The following is an 18,300-nucleotide window of genomic DNA, read 5'->3' as shown; positions in this document are numbered from 1 at the left end:
GGGGGGTTGGCCGCCGATGAGTAATCTAGCAGCTAGCCACCAAGAGCTGGAATAAAAAGAACAGGCAAAGATGCAGAAGGAGGAGGGTAGAAAATGGGAACAGAAGCAAGCAAAGGCTGCAATTTGCTAGAGACCAAGGACATAAGGGAGGAGTGTTGAAAAGCAGTCTCCACCCTGGACTCCAATGAGTCAGGAAGATTCCTAAAAACTGTTCTATAGAAAAACAGAGCCATACCGAAATCACAGAGACAAGATGTGATTAAGTCCACGTTAGTTAACAGTGCTTTTCTACCAAGGAGATCCCAACAACAGAGGAGCCATGTTTGAAAGGAAAGGGCCAAAGAAGACAAGCATGCTAATGTGGAATATATAAGGGAGTGAGTATCCTTCTGAAAACCCAGCCAAGAAGTGGTGGATAGCCTTGGACAGGAGATAGATGGATGAAAGGTATCTCAGGAGGGTGGAGAGGGACAAATAGAGGTGGGAAAATTGGGTTTGGGTAAATCTCACAGAGGTATCATGGTCAGAACCCCACACCTGGATCAAGGACTCTAAGGCTTGAGAGTTGTGAAATAGAAGATTCCAATGATGGTAAGCCAAAGTGTAATTATCAGACATAGAATGGGAATGAGGCATGCTGACCCCAGAATGTAACTGTGCAACAAACTGGTCAGCATGGATCCCAATACCTGGAAAGGGAAGGAAAACCAGGTAGTCAGAGGAAAGAATGGAATGCAATAGGGATGGAGAAGAGTCATATGACACAGGAGGAAAAAAAACAAAAAGTAACATACCGTAACACCATATCCAGATGGAAGATGGGATTGCATGGCAAAGGAAGTGGATAGAGGCTATTCAAATTGTCATCATATTGTTCATGTTCACCAGGAAAAGGAATACCTGGTCTGGGATCAGGATACATTATAGGCTGCATAATGGACTCCAATTCAAGATGTAATAAAACCTAGACTTCCTCAGCCAAAAGTGTTGAGCCTGAAGCCTGAGAAACTGCAGGTAGAGGTCCTGTAGTACTGTTTACTACAGTGGTTAGTAGCAATGATTTGAAATTCAGAATTCATAATTCAACTGTGAGGAATAACAAAATTAACAACTAACACTAACTCAAGTTTCACTGTAGAAAAAACTAAAGCAGAAACAACTAAATTGTATAACTCTTTGTCTCCAAGCAGCTGATATACCGGCAGAGCAGCTGGTATATAAGCTTGTAGGTCTTATTTTGTTTCGCAATCAATCCACATTTTGAATGTCTTATATATTCAATGTAAAACTAAAACTACTTCCGTTAACGAAATTTCTTCAATCTGAGCACCAATTTGATAGAAGAAAGACTTGTTTTCAGTAATTTACACGAGTGTTTTGAACCCCTATTTTGAAACAAACAAAATGACCATGCCCACTACTTCTGGTGAGCCTCATTACTTTACTTCTGAGGAAGCTAGGAACTTATTTAAAGAATTTCTGAGCCAGGAAAATGACTTTATTCCTAGTAATCTTGATTATGATGATTTTGAAAGTGAGAAATCTGACTTGGACAGATCTAGCGAGTATGAGAGAGAGGAGAGTCCTGTGGCAGGCCCTTCAGGTGTGACTACGGGTGAAAGGAAAGGAATGACCAGTGATGCTACCATGAGGAAAAAGAAAATCAGAGTCTGGATCTAGACCTAACAAGAGAAAGAGGACTGTTGTAGAAAAAGGAGATTGTGAGAAGATGTGATGAAGCAGCATAGAGAGTAGTTGAAAAAGGAGAGAGACTGATGTGAACGTTTCATTCCGTAAGCTACAACAAAACCTGAAGCTGGATTTGGATGAAAGCCATTCACAACTGAATTTCTTCAAAGCTTTACTTGATGAAGAATTTGTGGCCACTTTGATTTCTGGAATCAATGCATATGCAGCAAAGGTTTGGAGAAAAACAATCCTCCAACAAAACAATCATCATTTGCCTCGTGGACACCAGTTACTTATTAAGAATGGTTGAAACTTATAGCAGTTTTGATTGTTGTGGGTTTGGACCCTTGATTCAAGATTAGGGACTACTGGTCTACTACCGGATGTCTCTACACACCCTGGTATTATAAGATATTTGCTAGGGACAGGTTTGAGATCATCTACTGCAGCATGCTTCATGTCTGCAAACCAGATGCCGAAAACAAAGCAAAGATTGAGCCATTTGCTGAGAAGCTGTTGGAAAAGTTCCAGACTGCCTTCTACCCATATAAAAATGTGTGTATTATTGAGATGATTATCAGGTGGAAAGGCAAGTTCAAGCAAGTAAGCCCCAAAATATCACGTTAAGTCATTCGAGCTTTGTGATTCTGTGATGGGGTATGTTGTCAATTTGAAAGTTTATTTTGGAAAGGACACGGCATACAACTCTGACCTTGACACTACCTCTGGTCCTATTGTCAAAGTTTTTGACACTCTTCTGAAGCCCGTACAGCCAAGTCATTATGTATTTGCTGACATGTACTACACTTCAGCTGCTCTTGCAGATAACTACACACACACAGCTTCAATTACACTGGCACACTCTACATCAACCACATCAGCTTTCCTGCAAAAGTGAAAAGTCTGAAACTTGACCATCAGGAGGTGAGGTGATTTTTGAACTCAGCAAACAAAACTCTGTGTGTCAGTTGAAGGACAAAAAGCCAAGTGTGTTGGTATCAACCAAAGTTGAGGTACAAACCATTCAAAAAGGAGCAGGAACAAGCACCAAAGTAAAGCCAAAAGTTGTGGATGACTACATGTCGATGAATAACTGCAATCGCATACACCATATTATAGTATGCAGAACCACAAAACCTGGAAGTGTTAGAAGAAAGTATACCACTGGGTTATTGAAGAGACCCAAGTAAATGCCAACATCTTGTACAGTTTATGCCAGCCAAAAAGGAAAAAAGAAAGTGAGCCTGCAAATTTTCAAACAAAACCTCATTGATGGCCTCAAGAACAAAACTACAGAGGTGACACCTGAAGACATCATAAACTGTCCACCAAAGAATTCAGAACATGGGAAGAAAGGGAATGAAGTGGAGAGGGTGGTTGGAGATAGACATTTTGTGTACTGTGAAGGAAAGGATCAAGACAGTGTGCAGTGCATTGGTCCTGGTAAACACCATTGCTCCAGTTATGTTTACACAGGATGCACAGACAGACCACATCTGTGTCCAAAGAAGTGCTTGCTTTATCACAAGCAAAACAGAGTAGCATTAGCCTTGAAATGATGACTGCTGTAAATAGACTGTATATACTTGTAAAATGTTGTTCCTGATTTGCTTCATTTATTACTTCTCTTTGACGTAATGCATACTGATGCACTATTCTTCAATAAAATGCACTTTACTGATGATTTTAAGGACAATTATGGATGTACATGCCAACAATCTTCATTTGCCCATCATTTTGGAGCTTTTGCAATGGATATTGATCATGGGGGAAGTGTTAAGACTTGGTAAGTTATGCTTGTTTGAATATTTCTTCATCTTGTCTATCTTTCTGTCATTCTTTCAGTTTAAAATTAATTTATCTTTCTCAAAACCTTCATAGTTTTAGTAGAATATGAATCTACATCCATTTATCTTTACTATGATGTATAATACTATATATATTTCTATAATCAAGTATGCCTAGACTGCTTTGCAAAAGAAACATCCTCTAATACACTTTCTTGTGGCCATTTTTGCTCTGTCCATAGCCTGTATTTGCTCAGGAGATAAAGAGTTAAGAAATGGAAAAAGCAAAAAACTTTGAAAATGTCTTCACACGACAGTGCCAAACCAAAAAGTGAAGATTGGGTTGTACACTATAGGCAGAGCCAGCTGTGGCAGGAGTGTGTGTCGCACTCATATTGGTGAAGAGTTGTCACATGCTTATTTGCATGCTACAGTGCAGCTGTATCATGTTAAACATGTGAGGTTGGTGGGATTATCAAGACTAGTGGTACGCAAAAAATTTGTGCATATAGAGGAGAGGGCAGCACTGAACGAGAAAAGCTTTTATGTGAGTAGAGGTAAGGTATCGCATCAGAACTTATTTGACTTATTTCATGTACTTTGTTGTAAGCATAAGATGGTTTTATTTGTCATAACAGATCTGTTTGTAGGCCTTACAACATTTTATTTCAGTTGTCTTGTCTCTTAAATGTTCATTAATGCAAGCAATATTTTAATCTTTTTTATCTAGCCTGTTTTTAAGTATTCAAATAGTAAGTTTATTTAATGATATATCTGTTTATTCTGTAGTTCTCATCAATAGCAGGTTATGTTGATAATATGTAAATACATTATGTTATCTGTATTTTATTTTACTAGTAAAATATACTGGTTATATCTAACTACGATTTCAACTATAGTACAACTTAATCTTTAGTACACAGTACAACACTGTGAAAAGAAAAACTAACTTCATATCAAATACTTCAATGACTTTTTATATCATACCTTACAACTTGACAGACAACAAATCATTAAAAAAGTTAAGAAACTCACCTTGTGAAGGTTTTAAGCCTTGCTTCCACACTTCTATGTCGTAAACACAGTCTGGTTAGAGCTGTCCCTATGTCCCTTGTAGCTCCTAAAGACAAATACAGTAAACAGCACCAAAATTAATAACTTCTACCAATCCTCCCCTCCAGTTATACAGGATTTGTCACTTACTTATGTAACAGTCAATGACCTAAAGAGAACACAGGAAACTACAACAAAGTATCTTAAGACATTTCTCATAATTCCTCAAACAAATATTACTTTTGTTACGTCTCCGTTTGTTAATTGATTTTCCGTAAATTCGTTCTGACGAAACTTTAGCGACACAAGTCCTCTCTTAAATAAAACTGGTTTATTCTTTCCGAATACAACTTTACGATACACGTATTTTCAACAGTCGCGCTATAACAAACTATAATAACGACGTTAACTTCAACAATATGTCTCTCTCTGACTGCAGTTCAATTACTCATTACCTACACACACATTGTTCTCCCGTCACGTTGTCACCCTCTTATATATACCAGACTACCCCATATCTAGTAATCTCCCGACAATTCACGAAGGTACAAGATATTTCCAGAAAGCAGGGGGCGTGACACTAGTCACGTGACCTCGCTGACGCAACACTTTCTTTACAGCCTTGAAGCCACCCCTTTAAAATAACAAGTAATAATTATAGAATATAATTAGACATAACTACATGTAAATAATATTTGGTCCCTTTTACAATTGGTAATGTGATACCATCTTCCTGATCCTGCACAAAGGCTATACATCCTAAGCCTAAAAGACGTACGATGCAAAAAATGTGAATCAAAAAATTTATATACGTCTATTACAAATTAAAAAGCCATGAAAAAGCAAATGGTTCTCACTTTAAAACTACATTTGTCTCTGTCTTGTTGTTGTTTTTAATAAATGTAACATTCATTTGTTAATTCCTCTATATTTCCACATCAAGTAGCTAATACAGTCAAATAAACTAAATCTATATTAAGTGTTAATTACCAAAGCTGATGTGTAAAATATATAAATGGTAGGTTGGATTTACTTCATTAATATTAGATTCAAGATTTCTGATTGAAGTATAATGATACAACTTTAAACACAAGAACAGGAAATATACACACATATTCAGTTGTAATTAAAAGATGTCATGGATGTGTCTGTACTTTTGTAATAAAGTATATCAAGGCAAACAGATTTGAATCACTAATCCATTCACAATTATTAATTTGTAGTCCTAAATCATCAAAAGGCAACTATGAAAACTAAATATTGTTTTAATGCCAAACACAGGGTGATTAAGTAGTGAAAAAATAATGCTAATTGTTATATCACACTTGTGGAACTTGTGACAATAAGGAATTACAGGAATTTGAACTACAAACGTTTTGTATGTGAGCCCTGAAATGCTTAGATAGATAAATGCATCCCTGTATTTAAGAAATCCTTATACATAAGTTTAAGTATACTGGATATTTTAATTCAATATTTTTTGCATCAACATTTACATACTTTTAATGAATTACCCACATTGTGTAATTCTTGAACTTTTATTTTGAAAGATGATAACCATTTGCTGAAATCCTTTTCTAATAAAGCAAAGAAACCAAAATAGGGATACTATCAAAGATCCTTCTAATGTTTTACCAAGTCATACAAATATTTGATTGTACAATCCTAGTTAGAACCATATCAAAAACTGCATTAATTGGATTAAGTTTCTGGTTTTAGGGCAGAATGCTGTCAAAATGAGTAAGGAATCCTTTTAGTTTTCTTATGGTATAAAGAAGATCTGGATAAAAAAGTATGTCTTAAAAAGGAAAGAAAATGTAACTCCTCAATTTTAATAGTAATATTTAAGCTTGGATGTTGTGAGTTTAAGAATTCAAAGAAACATTCAACACATTCTTTGGACCTCTAAAAGGTGATATTTTAATCAGTTTGTTCATTCATTACAAAGAAAATCAATGCCAAAGGTAAGGCCTAGAGGAGAGCTGATAGCAACATAGTTAATGTGGTCACATAGGTTGCTTTAAAAACAAAATTATTAGTTTTTACAATTTAAGAGGTTAAAGTTTTAAGATGTTCTTTCATTAAAGTCAATTTCAATTTGATCTTCCTGAAACTGTTTCGAGAGACAAATCTATTGTTTCGTGAGGTAGGATGTTTGTGAATGACAATGTCATATTAAAATGTACCATAAAATAAAACATTTGTCCAAAAGCTGTATATGCAACACATTTTTAATTTCAACAGCAAACGAAAAATGATCAAGAAATGTGAACTTGTTACTTGTTAGCAGTTTAAAAACTGGATCTAAGAATTTTACAACTATGTAACTGTGTTCTTAAATTTCAGTTATTTTTCTCAAAACTTAGAACAGTAAATAAAGAAATATTGAAAACAATGATCTCTTCAACTTATGAAGTTTGTATTCACTTGTCATAATTTGCTGAGCCTTGTGAAATTTTGCACGTGAATGATGTAAAACAAAATTGACTTTTTGAGGTTTTACATATGCATTTTGAAATAACAAAAAATCATAAATTATTATTACAATACCACAAAATTTCACTATAATTCATCAGGCTTAGTAACTAAATAAATATGACATTTTGAGCTCCACTATCTCTTACCTCTTCGCTTCAATCCTACTATGAAAAAGAAAGGTTTTCCCATATAAACACTATGCAAAGGCTGAGAAAAGCATGTGGGGGACATTCTGAACTTTCAATTGGTTATGCACACATTATAGAGAGAAGTAGGTGTATGTAAGCAAGTATTTTCAAAAATAGAAGAGGTGGGCAAGACTACCTTGGTTGATTCACTAAATATAATAGTATCTCAGAAAAGAGGTTCTTAGTTTATATTCTAGCTTGTCAATATTAGTAATTTGAGTTTCTAATTTGTAAGTAACTATAGATTTTGTATTTGGACTTCACAAACATCTAATTTGAACCAAAACTGCATTCAACATACCATGTAACTTACAAAAATCAATATTTAGGAATTATTTAAAATATTTACTTTTAAATTAAGGAATTAACTAATGTATAATACTGAAATTTGGATCCTAATCTACACTCTGATGCCAAACTTACTGACATACATTCGTGAAATAGTCATTCAATAAGTTTTGAATGTAAATCTACAAACGTGATGATATGCACTATGATCCCTACTCCCAGCAAAACCAATCTAGATAGAGTTAATACTAATCACAACTACAAGTTAAGACTTCTTTTGTATTATAAATATGTTCTATTTCATCATTGGTTTGTTCTTGTTGATTCTAACACAGTTCTTTTTGATGTTAATATTAACTTAACTTTTTATGTTTATACCATATATATTTTAATGAATGTGATTTGTTGCACTACATTGTTCAATCTATTGAGTCTTTTTTTTTTTGCAGGTATACATTATTGCCTCTTACAACTAAATCATACCTAAATAAAAAATACAATAAGAACAATTTATGTAAACTGTAATTTGGCCTAACTAACTAATTATAGCTACTACATTGCTGTAAATGTAATAAGATGTAATAGCAAAAATTGCTTCACATGTCCCACTCTTAACTCCTTTCATCTTATTACATACACACAAATTTATTTTGTAAACTAAAGAATGTAGTTTATCTTTTAACTTGTAGTGAATGCAAAATGCAATATACCGGTCTAACATTAAATCCATTACATATAAGCAAAAATTTGCATAGATCTCAAAGCAGAAACAATGCAATAAATTCAATAGAATTAAAACATTTTACAGTTTACTCTTTTACTTATGTTATAATAGCTATTTTAGACATTTTTCTATGTAGAAAATAAAACAGACTGCAACATGAAAATTTTTATATATTGAAATTACAAATGTTATATCCTAATGGATTAAATCAAGATTTCAATAATATTATTCAAGTAATGATAAATGCATTATATTTTCTCTTTTTAGAACGTTTTTCTAATAAATATAAGAAAATAAGAGGTAAAGAGAATTTTGCAGTAATTCAAATAATATATTTTATTCCAGGAATATATGTATGTTATTTTTATAAAAATAAACAAACTTAAATATTCTTAAAAATCTGGGCAATAATTAAAATAATTAACGAATTTAATTTTCAACAGGATGATACAAAAGATATAGTGAAATATAGATTAAAAGTTAAGAATGCATCAAGTTTTAAGAAAGATAATCCTGAAGTAAAAATTTTGTATATGGTAATTAATTTTACACATATAATATAAAATGATTTACAAATTGTTAGTATTACCAGCTGGAGTACCTTTCTCCTGAATAAAAGTTATGTATATTCATGATTAATGAAAGGTTATCTTAGGACATGAAAAGTTGTTTCCCTTATAATTAATTGTAAGAAAATGCATAAATGCCCATAAAAATAGCAAAACACAAAATGTGAAACTGCAAATTTGCATGTATTTATGCATGAACTCAACAAAACTTCATGGCAAATTTGGTGAAGATCCATCAACAGGGGGCAAAGTAGTAGTAAAAAATGCAAAAAATGCCCATAAAAACTGCAAAACTGAAAATTTGTGTATACCCTCGCATGGATCTAATGAGCATCCATAACAATTTTGGTGAAGATCCATCCACAAGGATGCAAGGCAGTTACATGGACATACAATAGACAGTACAATTACATTTATATAGATTTTTCAATTTACAAAACAAGACATTTTTCTTTATAAAAACTTGACACCTATAATTAGGTATAAATATGAAATTCTGATTAGAATAATCTTATATAATTATAAGTTTCTTAAATAATTTAGATTTTGATCATGTAAATTCTTTACTATGTGAATGTAAAAATAGTAAACTTATTGATACTTTTCATAAATATATCATTACCGGTAGCTTAACAACTGTAAAAGATGAACTACTGTGTGAAATTCTTAAGAGTGCTTAAATACAGAATTGCCAGAAAATGTGATAAGCAAGATATTCTAAAACCAAATGAAATCAAATCAGTATCAAGATGTACATCTTTAAATTAATTATACTACATCTTGTCCACAAAGATGGTTTTTAGAAGAAGTTTTATGTCCCTAATAAAGTAAAATTTAAACTTTCTCAAACAAATAAAAAAAATTCCAATAGATATAACATTTTTTCAACTTTAAAATAGGATTTGATAATTGCAAGAAAAATATGTCATTGTTCTAATAGATAAAGCTAATTGTAATTTTGGGTTTATTTGTAAAAAGTTTTATGCACAATTTATCATTAATGAAATCAATAGTATGCAAACACTTATACAGTAATTAATAATTTCATCAAAGTTTAAAAACTTTATTCCAAATCAAATCCTTTTTTGGATTTACCTTTCCTGTGTGTTATACCTAAATTGCATAAATCTCCAGCTTAGTAAAAACAATTATTAAACAACCAGTCATTTTATTAAATAAATTACTCAATATCTTATATGATAGAATTAAAAATATAAAGAGCAGCAATATTATTCTTAATCCCTACTTTTTGAATGATAAAAATAATCAACCTCTTTTAGAATACTTAAGTAATTCTGGAAAATTAAAAATGTTCAAACATTTGATTTCACTGCTTTATATACACTTAATTCCATTGAAAAGACTTAATCTAAGTTATAAATTCATTAATAGAGCAGTACTGTAAAAGAAATTTTACCTCCAAAAATATAAAGGATATACTAAGCTTCTGTGTTTATAATAATTATATTTTTCCAATAATCAGGTATTTAAACAAGTAATAGAAGTTCCAATGACAGCTAACTATTCTACTTGTATAGCTAATTTATATCTTTTCTTTTATGAAAATACCTTTATTGAAAGCATTATAACTTTTACATATATTGATGATTTAATAAGTATAAATAACCTTAAAATAAATAATTTCATTAACACAATTTACCCAGTAGAATTAGAAATTGTTACAACTTCAATTTCTGCATTAGAAGTACACTATTATTCAGATCTGGGAACTAAAATAGTTAATAATAACATGAATCTAAATAATTTTGCTAAAAGAAAGAAATTTATTTTCCAATATATGGTTTACCCTCTCCTAAAGTAATGTTCCATTCTCTTTTCTTATAATCATTATAAATTCACAACTACTCAGATTCTGTAGAATGGTGTAATAAATTACAACATTTTACTGCTAATCTCAAAATTTGATGCCAAAATTAATATTTAACAGATATGATAAACAAATATTAGATAAATTTAGTAACATTTTCTGTAACAAATATAAAAATATATTACATAAATATCAAAAAGTAAGGATTAAATATACTATGCTCAAAATCTTTGCTAAATTTATTAAATTTTAAAAATTTTATTTAAATAAGGATGTTTAAACAAGAAAAATCTTGGCACCATTTTCATACATCATTAACATGCATCAATACACAAACTCTTACAAAATGTAGGGGAGAATCTGAAAATTAGTAGTTACAGTAAACTTTACAGGTAAAGAATTGGTTTTATACTAGTTCAGGTAACTAGGTAGGGATTTTATTCCAATATGATTTTTCTGTTGTGCTACTAATATTACCTTCTAAATTTGAGCTTTTACTACCTATAATAGGGGCTGGAATGCTAATTTAAGGAGGGAAGGTTTTCTTGCCTACCACCACCAATGTTAGGACCATATTTCTCTGTCATTTATTTTTCATTTCTTTACTTCTAAAAGCAGTCACCTTCCTACAGCTATCTGCAGGCAGTGAATGGTGAATATAGATGTTGGATATTTTGGACTTGAGCACCCATATCTTGCTCTCTCATCATATTTTACCTTTATTTTTTTCCTTATTTTACTTTTTTATTCTTTACATGTGAGCAGGGCCAGATTTAGACCTATGGAGATTCTAAGGCATCTCCAACTATGGAGGCCCTTAAACCTGTTCAAACTCGTAATATTTTGGAAAAAAAAAGTCATATATGCATATTTTATTATACATGTTTACAACAGGAAAAATAAAATAAACAGACTTAAATGTAAAATGTTCATGCTTTTGAACTTGTAAATTCATTCATTATATCTAAAAAATTAAGGCCACAAAGTATATCACTTTCAATACACATTAAAGAAAGAGAATTCAGTCATTTTTAAATCATTGTTGTGCACATATAATTTTTGATATACTTCAGCTTTGAAAAAGACCTTTCACTTGAACAGTTGGATATCATGAGTGGCAGATAAATCTGAAGAAGAATTTCAACATTTAGAAAGGATGATTTGAGATTTTTCTTATGAATAAGAAGATACATGGAATGAGCATTACTTATATCACCATGATCATTCCTTTCCTCTAAAAATAATTCCACAACCTTTCTAAAGTGAACAAGTTCATTACTGAGACATTCTTCCAGATCAGCAGAATAAAGTTTTAGTAATCTATCTGACATTTCCTGTATTTTATCATCAGTTAGAGAAACTAGGTCATCCAAGAAACCAAACTTTTCAGCCATATGAGAATAAGCCTTAATTATCTTTCCAAGTTTTTGCACAAGACTATCAATGATGGGTATGAAACTGAAAGTTCTGAAGTGGTCTCTTGGACTCTGTTGTATTTCTTTATTTTTGCCATAATCTAACAGATCTAATCTAACATTGCTATGACAAACACGTTTGTGCTGTACACTGTATTCTGATGTGCCACTTTTCTCAATCTCTGATTTTCAAAACCAACAAAATGACCTCACAATGCTTGCACAAATTCCACTAATGATTTCAGCAGTATGATAGCTGTATTGAGATCTACCTTGGAGTCTTGTAGTTGCTTGCTAATCACATCAAATCTTTCAAGACACATGTATGCACTATTATATTTACAATAATTAGACTTATTTTCCATATTTAATAATTTGTAATAATTTATATTCTATTTCAGGCAGGTGGAATACACAAATAACAGGACAGTTAAAACTATAGAAATAAAAATCAGTTTAGCCTAATTGTTTACATTTCATAATATTAAAAACTTTGTGGAGATCCCTAAACTGTAGAGGCCCTGAGGCAGTTGCCTCAAAGTAAATCTGGCACTTTATGTGGGACATTGTGAATGGAGGTTAAAACAGACAGATGGTGTATCCCCACCACTATTTGGTCCTATTTATGCAGTCACCTCAAAAATGTCCATTCATCTGTTGCTGAGTCTATTATTTTGAAGTGTTCAATGTCAGGTTTCTCGCTACAGTCTTTGCTTCGATACTTGTAAATCCCAGAGTTGTTGGAAGGGGCTGTTTTGCACATGCTATGTAACTATGGTGTCTAGGCTTTGGGTCGTTACCCTAATGTAGCCACGCCTACAGCCTGGACACATGTATTGATACATCACCAGTAATTTTTTTTTCAAGGAGGTATTTTGCATTTAAAAAAGTTACATATTCATTTTTGTTTGGTTTGAAGATCACTCTTAGGCTTACTTGGGGATAAATTGATTCCAGAATGTTCTTGACTTTCCTTTTTAGTTTGATGTCATGAGATCTATTGAAGGGTAATATTGAGGTGATAGGACATTTGGGAATGTGGAAATCTGGAATCTTGTGGTTATAAAATTCATTAATATTAAGCCATTAAGAAATTAAGGTTGCATTTTGGAACAATTTCATTATCCCCCCCCCCCAAAAATATATATCACGTATAATAGTTAAATGAACCCCTTAAACGTCACGTTAATGTAGCCTATATAACGTGTAAAGTTTAGTATACTCTAATCCCTTATAGTGATGGCACACAACGAGACACACATTCGGCATGTAATGCTGTTTGAATACAAGAAGGGAAACAATGCCTTCGTAGCCACAAAGAATATCAAAGAAATTTATGGAAATGTTTTGAACATTCATAAATGTCAACAATGGTTCAGCAAATTTCGTTCAGGTGACTTTAGCCTTAAAAACTGTGATGGGAGGGGCCGACATGTTGGAATTGATATTGATGCTCTGAAAATGATTGTTGAGTCTAACCCACGGCAACACACTCATTAAATAGCCCTGAAATTACATGTTTCTCATGAAACAATACATAAACACCTAAGAAATATGGGAAAACTCCATAACGAAGGTGTTTGGGTGCCTCACAAACTCTATGATGATCATCATTTCCAATGTGTGAACATTGCTTTGTCTCTTCTGGCGCGTAATGCTCGTGAACCATTTTTGGACAGAAATGTCACCAGTGGTGAAAAATGGATTCTCTATGCGAATATTAAAGGCCAAAAACAATGACTCAGTCCTAGACAAAAACCACTTCTGACCCTAAAATCTGGACTCCATCCACAGAAAGTGATGCTTTGGATTTGGTGGGACATCAAAGGAGTAATTGATTTCGAACTCCTCAATCCACAGCAAACTGTCAATGCAGAGATCTATAGTCAGCAACTGGAACATTTAAATTAAGCCCTTCATCAGAAATGCCCTTCACTCGTCAATCGGAAAGGTGTTCTTCTTCTCCACGGCAATGCACGTCCACATGTGGCCCGTTTGATTCAACACAAGATTATGGAGTTGGGTTGGGAAGTTCTCCCCCACTCACTATATTCTCCAGATATGGCACCATCAAATTACCATCTTTTTCTTTCACTGCAACACTATCTTAATGGGAAAACACATGCAAATGTGGAAGGTGTTAAAGAGGACATTGATATGTTTTTTGCTGCAAAGCAATGTGATTTCTTTAATCAGGGCATTAACAACCTGATTGTGAGATCAAAAAGCATCATTGATAGGAATAGAGATTATTTCATTTAATAAATGTTTTGTTTTGATATATAAGTTGTTCAGATTTTTTCATCTAAAAAAGTGACATTAATATCTTAATGGCCTAATATTTTCAAAAATACTTTTGTTGATGTGTGCTTTGTTTCAGTTGTGCAGCATTGTATTTTTGTTAAGGCTTGTTTCGTATTATAAATATGTTATATTTCATCACAGGTTTGGTCTTGCTGGTTCTAATCAGTCCTTCATTTTAATATAAATATTAACTTAACTGTATAAATAATGTTTATGTTTACATTGTATGTCTTTACTTATGTATCTTCCCATTATCATTCTAAATGGACTCGGGGACAGGCAGTGCAACATCTGATGTTGAGTTTAAAAGATTACTGAATTAAAACCTTAGATCATTTAGACAAGGGGCACCTCATTGACTAGGAGTATAGTTGTCGAAGATTTGGATCATCAATTTAACTGTGGAAAATAGAATGAGTGATCCATCTATTTCTAACAGAAGAAGTTTCTGTGGTGATGCAATTCAAAATGGACATGTTGTACTATAATCTGATGATACAGAAGATGAAGCCATTAGTAGTGTCATCTACTACTGCAAACTCTGCCTTTAGACATTCTCCAGAATCCATAATGGCTACAAAGGCTTGATGAAAGCATTAACCAACAATATTACCAGTTCCACAGAAACAGATACCACAAGGGATCACAGTACAAACATAATGATTTCAGAAGACACAAAAGGGCTTCTCAGACACAGTTTTCATTGCTACATACAGCAATGGTTGGGCTACCAGAGATGCCAGGTAAAAGATCCTGCTTCAACTGTGACTTACCTGGTCACTATGTGGGAATGTCTACATTCTGCTGCAAGACAGAATTATCAGATTTAAGCACCATTCTGAACAATGCCACAACAGATGTAGAAGTTCCAAAGACATGCTATGGCTACAGCTACTCTAGTTTGTTTAAACAAGTGAAGTCTGAATTGGATCTAGTAGATCTAGTCACCAACTTGTACAGACACAGCAGTTAGCTTGCACCCAGTATTATGATGCTGATTTGGATATCCATGGATTTGGGGACCATGTGGTATGTGCTTGTAAAAATGTATGAATACACCAGGGGTGTCATTTTGGGGGAAGGTCAACAGGAGTGGCTTCCTCCTCGAGATCAGAAAAAGGGCCACAAATGGTGGTTTCTGTGAGACACTTGTATTCAGATCAAATTAATATTTGTAAATTATCTTTCAGCACAGGGCCCACAGCTGTATTGGGGGCCAACATGAGGTGAGCCTTCTTTGTCCCCCCTCCACCCAAGCCTTTTGTGAAGTAATATTTCTGGATATGAATTTACGTTTATAGGGGGAATAGGGTTCCTAAGATCTCAATCAACCTGACTGTGTAAGAGGCACATTTAAAAATTTTCTTTGCAATTTTGCTTAGTGGTTCAGATGTTATCTTAGGATTAGATTTACTGCAGGAATTGCATGCATTTTGGTTATGCAACAGCTGAACTTCAGTTCTGTAAAAAATAAACATCCCATGCCAACTAGATAAGGCCTAATAAAAGTGGACTGTATGTGTGGATGTAGAGAAGGTTGTTGTGATACTGCTGAATGTTCAAGTTATGTGCAATGAAGAAATAAACATTACTTCCTTCTGCTGTGGTGATCAATCTGATGCCTGAAACATAGTTGTTTTTATCTAAAAAGCAGGTTGCATCTGTTAAAACATATATCTGTCTGAGTGTTTGTATTGCACCAGCTTTATTCTGTAATTATGCACATTCAGCTAGTCAGCTTCCAGTTGGAATGGTTGTTGGCAGATGTGACAAACAAGCTGTATAGCTAATGTCACAGTCTCTGAAATGCATCCAGAGAACTTGATGTCTTTGGTAAGAACTGTGAAAACAATCTAAACTCAACACTGGCATAAATTTAGTATATTCCCCAAAGAGTTTGCTAATTGTTTAGAGAGACTAGTTGTCCAATTGGGTTAAATAACAATCATTAATTATCACATAGATATAGATGATGTATGTATCATAAAAGAACCACCACACAGGCTTCCTTGGAGCACTAGGGTTATTTCCAACACTGAGAACAAACACTATTAAATAATGGGACAACATGACCTTTGAAGAGAGTATGGTTGTCTCCAGTAATGACTGCTAAAATGAATCAGTGCTTTTATACTGCTATGTCTCAATGCACTGGAGATCAGCCCATTAGTTTAATACACTCTGACTTCTGGCTACTAGCAAGTCAAAATGGATGGTAGAAGTAGACCTAAGAATATGATAAGCTCTTATGAAAGACTGCATGAATTCTGCATCATGTCATTTGGCCTGAGTATTGCACTTGCTGCTTTGAAAGCTGATGGAGCTTACATTTAAGAGGGCTGGAAGGGGAGAGATATTTCATCTGTGAAAGGCATTAGTTTTTGGTTGCATGGTTCAGGCCAGAAACTGGAAAGTAGAAAGTGTGCATTCATGTGCATGGAAGTGGAATTGTTTTATCAATTAGTTGGCATGGGCAAATGTTCACTGATCCTACAAAGAGTCCAAATGATAAATATGCAGCTTTCTAGGTCTTACATTACATTATCAATCTTTTGTAGCCAGTTTCTCCAAGATAGCTACCCTACTGTCTGTACTTACTAAGGGTGATATGCACTTTGTATGGATGCAGGAATGTGAGCATGCACACTAATCATGGAAGTATGCTTTGGCCAAACTACCAGTGTTAGCATATCCTTATAAGGACTGTTCATATATCATTGATATTAACATCACTGAAAATGGAATTACAGCAGTTTTGTCACAAGTACAGGATGTATAAAACATGCATCAAAGCCATACATTAACTGCTTTTAACACTTTTGCCCCAGGTATCCTTTACTGCACATGACACAAGGTTTTGGTGTTTTACATTTAAAATTTTATTAAACTACTTTTTGTTTATGTGATACCCATTAGAATAGCATAAAATCTTAGATAATGATCCATATTACAATAGTATACAAGTGTTAAGTTCTTAATTCCACAAGGCAACATTTGAAAAAAAATCCTGAATTTCCACTAGTGTGACCCACATGACACAATTTTTCTTAGCATGTCATCATACCTATTCTATCTACCACCCCTCAAAAAAGTATGAAATTAAACATAAAATACTCTTAATAAAATCGTTATTGCTCAAACAAACCATAATTTTTATAGCCTTCAATTTTGTTTGGTTACAGAGCTATCGATTAGAAAATCAGACCCCTCCTACCACATCCTCTCTTTTAAAATTCATTGATAGTTCTCTCTTAAGTTTCATTATATTTATATTATCTATAACCAATAGAAAGTCAAGGTTTTCATCTATTAAACAACGTATTGTATAATGTTATGTTCAACAGTTAAATATAAATTTCATTCAGAGTACAAACATCATTCCCATGGGAAAGTTAACAACTAGCTTTGAAGAATTTTTAACAGCTCTTGTCACATAGTTAGAAAGCCAAGAAAACTTTGAGAGGTAAGTGAATTTGTTTATATTTTGCATGTTATTAATCTATATTCTTTGGTGCATTATTTAATTAAATAAAAATTATTAAGTGCATTACTAGCATTAGCATACGAAATTAGGCTTTATTGTCCTCGACAATCGAGAGCAATAAAAATGATTAAATAAGTACTTTATTTCTTGTTTTTCATATTTATTCTTTATTTATTATTATACAAGACCTTTTTTACGTTATTAAAGACTAGATTAGGTAAAATAAGTAATAATAATAATATAATTAAAAAGGTTCACAATGCATGCACGTGAGCAACTCGTGAGTAATGTAATTTGATAGCGTAACGTGAGCTGCACATTCCTTGAGTGATTTACAACTTATAATGGCATGGATAGTAGTCAGACACAGTTCAAAGGGCAATAAAACAATAAAATTTAATTATAAATAGATGTATACTGTTACAAACTTAGAGCTACTTAGGATAAATGAATATAGTTTCATGTCACAATTGGAAGTCACTCTAGAAAGAAA

The 18,300-nt window shown here is 33.0% G+C and overlaps 1 protein-coding gene across 2 annotated transcripts in view; it reads right to left on the bottom strand.

The window, feature by feature from the left end:
- The window catches only part of LOC106460458 (mucin-4-like), a 174,739-nt gene that overhangs the window by 115,807 nt on the left and 40,632 nt on the right, over positions 1-18,300 (bottom strand). For both annotated transcript variants that reach the window (XM_022387178.1, XM_022387177.1), the window contains one exon: positions 4,512-4,596. In XM_022387178.1, coding sequence (XP_022242886.1) covers positions 4,512-4,596 — 85 coding nt within the window. The remainder of the gene's footprint in view (positions 1-4,511; positions 4,597-18,300) is intronic.

Source organism: Limulus polyphemus, unplaced genomic scaffold (genome assembly GCF_000517525.1).
Source record: "Limulus polyphemus unplaced genomic scaffold, Limulus_polyphemus-2.1.2 Scaffold774, whole genome shotgun sequence".
Lineage (NCBI taxonomy): Eukaryota > Metazoa > Arthropoda > Merostomata > Xiphosura > Limulidae > Limulus > Limulus polyphemus.
The sequence above is the reverse complement of the archived record's forward strand: the minus strand, read 5'-3'. Positions and strand labels throughout refer to the sequence as shown.